The sequence below is a fragment of the Merops nubicus genome, unplaced genomic scaffold, assembly GCF_000691845.1.
Source record: "Merops nubicus isolate BGI_N331 unplaced genomic scaffold, ASM69184v1 Scaffold42799, whole genome shotgun sequence".
NCBI classification, from domain to species: Eukaryota; Metazoa; Chordata; class Aves; order Coraciiformes; family Meropidae; genus Merops; species Merops nubicus.
The window spans coordinates 1-6,480 of NW_008631047.1; the positions used below are offsets into that span (position 1 = coordinate 1).

At 46.9% G+C, this 6,480-nt stretch overlaps 1 protein-coding gene across 1 annotated transcript; it reads right to left on the minus strand.

Annotated features, from left to right (window-relative positions):
* Positions 1-2,617: 2,617 nt before the first annotated feature.
* On the minus strand, positions 2,618-5,608 carry TOPORS (topoisomerase I binding, arginine/serine-rich, E3 ubiquitin protein ligase). The gene has a single exon (XM_008947472.1). The coding sequence runs from the start codon at positions 5,606-5,608 to the stop codon at positions 2,618-2,620; it is 2,991 nt and encodes a 996-aa protein (XP_008945720.1).
* Positions 5,609-6,480: the final 872 nt, after the last annotated feature.

Genomic DNA, 6,480 nt, shown 5'->3' on the forward strand with positions numbered 1-6,480 from the left:
CCAACAGCCATACTGGTGGTGCCTCTGTGGAAACATGCTTAAGAATGGGTAAAAAAAATACCTGCAGGGCAGCTGTGAGAGGAGTGAGAAAAAGAAGAGCCCTGCAGGTCAGAGGAGGGAGAGGAGGTGTTGTACCAGGATCCAGAGCAGAGATTCCCCTGCAGCCCTTGGAGAAGACCATGGTGACACAGGCTGTCTCCCCGCTGCCCATGGAGGACCACAGTGCAGCAGTTGTCCACACTGTAGGCTGCACAAGACCCTATACTGAAGCTAGGGGGAAACACCATAAAGGAAGGTAGAGCCCATAGAGGCCTCGTGCAAGAGGAGTTCCCTGGCAGGAGCTGCAGCCTGTGTTCAGGAGCCTATGAAGGAGCAGGTGTTTGAGCAGGCTACCACAGCACTGCTTTCCACTCTCTCCTCTCACCATTTCTTTTCTGGTCAGTATCCGTGTTTCACACCAAACACACACAGGCCTCACCTGTGTCCTCCCAGACCCCAACTCCTCAGCCAATTGCTCTCCAAATGTTAACATGGACTTGTCTATCTGTGTGCTGGGCATTTTCTCAAGAGAGACACCATGAGAGACAGTATTGGAAGCTTTGCTAAAATACTAAAACTATGGAGAATGTTACCTGCAGCTGTGGAAACCTTTGTGAACAGACTACACATACTCCTTACAGGAAGGTCATACCTAGCTACTTCCACCTAATGAACTATTCAGCCAAATGGACTAAAGAATGTTTCCTGTCGTTCAGTTTTCTCTACTTTCATATAGCTTCAGCATTTAAGTCAGCTCTGAAACAAACTTCTGTACTGTACCATACTGTTTTTTTCTTTTCCTCTGGCCACCAGAGTGTGGTCAACAAACAGCTCTGAAACCAACATGGCCTCATCCTGCGTGACTTCAGTTGATGGTCCTGCAAAGCCTGGGAGGTCAAACATCAAGTAGTCATTGTCTGACACCATAGAGAACAAGATGGCCTCATTCACTCTGCTTAGGAGCCTGTGAAAGAACAGGTTTTCAAGCAGGACCTGTGGCCCTGTGGAGGACCCACATTGGAGGAGTTTGTTTTAGAAGGACTACAGCCTGTAGAATGGACCCACGCTAGAGCAGAGGAAAAGGCTGAGGGAGGAAGGAGCAGCAGAGACAGAGTGTTAACAGACTGACCACAACCTGCATTCCCCATCCCCCTGCACTGCTGGAGAGGCAGCAGTAGAAGAGTCAGGCCTGAAGGAGTGAGGGTGAGAGGGAGAAGGGAAGATGGTTTTAATCTTGTCTCTGTTTCTGATCATTCTACTAATTTTTCAACTGGCTACAAATTAAATTAGTTGTCCCTGAGTCCATTAGGCCTGTGACAGTAGCTGTTAAGTGATCTCCCTGTCCTTATGTCAACTCAGGAGTTTCCCCATCTTATTTTCTTCCCCAACCTGTGGAGGAGGGGAAGTGAGAGAGTAGCTTGCCAGGTGTCTGGCAGGCAACCAGCCAAGGTCAAACCCACCACTCATGGAGACAGTAATACAGAAGGGAAAGAAGATAATTCCCTGGTTCAGCCCTGAGGGCTACTGCTGCACACAGAGAAAAGGCCCAAACCCAGAGGACAAGACCCTGCCTGGGCCATGTGCCTTGCACATACATGCTGCAGGACATTTAGGGTGAGCTGAGCTAGGTGCATGTTGCCTAGAACAAGGTCAGGAGCTGCTGTGTTGCCAACGCTACAGACAACATGGTTGTCTTCAACTACGTAGCAGTAGGGTATACAGAAGAAGAAAACTGCTGCTCCAGAGCTGCACAGCAATAGGACATGAGGTAGAATACATATATTGCAAGGGAACAACAAGGGAAACACAAAGAAGAAATTTGTAAAAAAAAAAAAAAAAAACACCAAATTTCCCAAACATTAGAAAAGGTAGCACTGAGAGGCCATATTCAAAGAAGGTTCTTCTCAAACACACATTAGGAGAGGTCTCACAGGGAGAAACAAAACAAAACCTGAGCAAGCTGATCAAAGCTGTTCCTGCTTGCAGCGAAGGGTGGGACCTGATGACTTCCAGAGGTGCCTTTCCAGCCAGGAGTACTCCTAACAGCACGAGCATCCAATGTTCTGTACTAGCAAGACACTCAAACCTGAAATGTTTTTTGCAAAGTACACATTCCACACATGTAAATTCAATGAAAACAAAAAGTCTTATTGCTTTATTCAGGTTTCAACATAGATCACTTTAAGTTACTGGAAGTCCTATTGAATTTCCTATGAACTAAGCAATTTATCTAAGAATAATCCCCATAAAATGCCTTTTCTGGCTTTTGGTTTGAGTTCCTTTGCTGTTTGCTTTGAACAAAACTTGGAAATATTCTATGGATACATTTTACATACTACAAGAATACAGGATGGCTTTATGAAATTACAACTTCCAGTCTTCTGAGAAACTTTAGAAGTTACTTCCTAGCAATAGTCTATCTTCTTTAACTTAAAAGTGCATACACAGTCCAAGGTCTTACACTCTTCCCAGACATTTTTTTAACGTTAACAAATCACAGCAGGTGTTTCTTTTCTCAAGGGGAAAAACATAAGTAAAACAAATTCCCAATTTAGAGAAGTGTTCTGTGCAAAGAGTGCTACATTTTTTCTTCTGGGAAATCAAACCAAGATGATCTGTTCACAAGTCTCTTTGGCAGTCTTAATGTCAGTGGTTGCCTCTCTGGACACTCTAGGAAAGAAATCCTCGGGGAAGGCTGTTGACTGGAAGGCGCTGCTGGTGCTTCTTGAACATTGCTGGTTCCCGTTTCTGGGAGGGGGTCATTACTTCTGGAATGCACCGTGACACAACTCTGATCAGCTGCTGTTTCTTGAAGGTCAACATCAGCATTTCTAACATCACCATCTAAATCTCCCTTTATGGTAGGAACACTGTGGCTTTTGGCAGCTCCTCCAGTTTCCTCACCAACTCTGTAAACATCCTCACATCTTGCCCTCCCCGGAAAAGCAGACGGAGACCCGTGTTCCCCCTTGTTTGTCTGGCCTGTGCCTGTCCAAGCAGTACTGCTGTCACACTCGGTACTCTCCAGCTCCTTGCTGCTATCACTGTCGATCGTGATCACCACTGGAGAAGAACGCGCCGAGTCACTCACGCGGCGCTTCCGGTGTTTCTTCTTATGCTTTTTCTTTTTCTTTTTAAGACGCTTTGTTGTGTCTGTCGCTTTTCCTTCATAGACTATCTCCACGCTTGGACTCCTCGTCCTCTTTTTCTTTTTCTTATGCTTTGTCTCACTGCTTGCTCGATTGTCCGAAAGACTATCTTCGTTTTTGTAGCAGTCACTGAATTTTGGGAAAGTTTTCTTGAGGTCATTTTCCCTTTCTAGACTTGTGCTCCCCATTAATGCATTCTCCAAGTGGCGAGTTTTGTACTTTCTTTTGCCACCCGGCTTTTCAATTTTCATTCTGTCAGTTCCTCCAGAAGGGCTCCTTGACCTGTTGCTTGATCGACTCCTTGACCTGCACCTTTCATAACAGTAGTAATGTCTCTCATGGATTCCCCTCTGGCTGTTTGAATCGGCCCTTTCAACAAACGATCGTATCCTGAGTTCTGGACTAGGAGATTGCCTTGAGTAAAGAGTGCTCAACTGAGTCCTCCTCCTGCTGGAGGACTCACAGCCATCTCTGTACACCTTTCGGCTACACAAAGCATAACCCCAGTGGTATCTCCTTTGATAATGGTCTCTTGCATAATAACGACCACTGTCTCTGCTTCTTGATCTCCTTTTGCTGTGGCCTTTGCTACGTGATCGTGATCTGCTGAATTCTCTGGATGGGGTGCTCTCATGACTTAGAGACCCTCTCTGGTTTCTCAGAGAGACTCTGGAGTCACGAGTCCTTGACCTCCTGTGGCTTCTTTTGGTCCTATCCCTGCTTCTCGATCGTCTCCTTTTAAGTTGGCTTTTGCTGTGGTGCTCCTTCCTGGATCGATGGCCATGACTGCCTCGACTGCTCCGTGAATAGGATTGTGGGCTCACGGATTTTCCCTTTCTAGAAAATCTGTGATTCCAAGGGGAGCATACTGTGTCACTCTCAGGAGAGGGGCTCCAGCTCAAGTCCTGTGGAGACAGATCTTTTGCCTTACATTTGTTCTTCTCAACATCTTTTGGCTCTGCCTTGTCAACTGCAAGAGATAGGTAGCTTCTACAGCTACCTGCATCCTCCTTATACGTCGGGGAACGTGGTGAGAAACTCCTGCTTGGTTCACTGTCACTCCAGCTGCGACACTGGATTTGCTGCTTTTTCTTCAGATCTTCCCTCTTCTCTTCCCTGACGGACTCCTCAGAGTCCGAGGACAGCTCAACCACTTCTGGTGTCCTCTCAGCTAATGGCTTAACATACCCAACAATAACACAATTGTCTGAAGAAGAGTTGCTATCATTAGAGTTGGTATTAGCCTGTAACTGAGCTTGCAGTTTGGTTCTTTCACTCTTTGTCGCGGAGTCCTCATCAGAACTTTCTGATGTCTCTAGAGGTGAAGCTATGGTTGCAGGAATATCTTCTGAAATGAAATAGGAAGGCCCAGGAGTTTCATCATCCCAGGGGGCCTGATCAAGATCAGTCACAGACAAACTGTTATCTGGCCCTTGTGAATATGGCATATCTGGAGATATCGTAATAATTGACGAGTCAGAGTTGCTTCCTTCATCATACGATGGCGCAGGACAGTCGTAATTGGCGTGCTGATCGTATGCTTCCAAGTTAAAAGGACAACGAGCAAAACTGATGAATTCATGTAAGAAGTGTTCCGTCCGATTCAGCAAAAATGGCTTTAAATCATCAGCAAAGGCCGGACTTTCAATATCATACTTAGTCACGTTACTCATGATAAGGTGCTGCACAATATTAATCAAAGATGCATGAGCACCAAACAGGACGGTGAGCTCTCGCTTCAGCCAAGGAACCAACCTGTGAAGGCAAGCAGGGTTGCGGCGGAAAAACTCTGCCGAAATGTCTCGGTAGCGGCCACCGTCCTGGATGCTCCGGATATGCATGCCGGTGCGGTACAGGGCTCTGCGGAAGCTGATCATCTCCTCCTCCTCGATCTGCCGCATGGACCTGCCCTCCGCGCTAGCCCGCCTCCTGGAGGCCAGCCTCCTCATCATCCGCTGGATCTCCCCGGCTCTCTGCCGCACCGGCTCGCTGAACAGCCCTTCAAACAGCACCCCGTTTTCTGGAGGGGACAGCACCCTTTGGGGGGGGGCGCCACGGGTGCGGCGCTCGCCCGTTAAGGTGGTGCGGTAACGAAACCGCCGGCCGTCAGGGCTGGCAAAAGATCTGTGTTCCAAAGGGCTGAGGATGTACTCCTTGAAGTCATCTTCCGCTCTAATCGTATGGAAAATGGAGAAAAAGGGCTGCTTGCAGAGGGGACATTCTGCTTTGTTTTTTGACCATTCCTGGACACAGCGGAAACAGAACCTATGCAAGCAGCGATCCAGATAGGCCACATTGTCAAACCTGTCCAAGCAGATAGGGCATTTAGAGTCAGGAGACGCATCTGTTGGCAGCTTACTGGTGCTGGCTTTTGGCGAGAAGGTGCCACCTTCTGAAAACTCCTTATCTTCTGAAGTCATGTTCTACAAAAGAAAGAGAGGAAAGATTGCTGATATCTCAGACAGACAAAAAAACAACATCTAGGCACATAAAACCACAGGGGTCGCCTTTAAGGTTGCAAAACCCAGCCTTAGCACTGGGAGAATGCCAGCCAAACCGAGATGCTGCACAGCCTAACCACTGTACTTGGCTCCTCTTCAGAGCCAGATCCAGCTCTTCGGGGTTGCAAGGTTTAAACAGGTCTTGAATCTAACAAGAATCTACTTGCATCTAGTTTTAAACAGGTGCCATACATGGAAATAACAGGCAAGACTCTGTCTTCTTCCCCGCCCATAAATAACTGCTTTGGCATGATCAGCAAGTTTATGATTAACACAGTATCCCCTGAAACACACTTCTAAAAGAGACCGGTGTTTACTTTTGAAAAATACTTGAACAGTTAGTTCTGGTCTTCAAGAAAAAAAGTAAAATTGAGTTAACTCCACTCAAACTAGACTACCAGCTTCTAAATTTTGCTGGACATGTCCTTTCCCTGCACCCTCTGTCTGTGTTTTGCTGGGCAGTCATACTAGAGCAGATATCTTATTGGACTAAACAACCTCCAAGGATCCATTCCAGCCTAGATTATTCCCTGCTTTAATAAGCAAAGCAGAAACAGCCAGGTGTCCTTCCTACACCCATCCCCAGGTACATGCTGCCTTTGTACCTAGTCAGGCTGTCAAGCGTGGTTAGCCATAAATTCATGTATTTAGAAGTTAAATTGTGCATCAGCATTATCCTAAGGCATTATAAATCAGCGGCCATAAACTACCGTGCTGCTTTAGAACTACTTAGCCCAGCATTTGCAGCAAGCCCAGGAGCAGGTCGTAACGGCCTGTGGGACAGTAGAGCC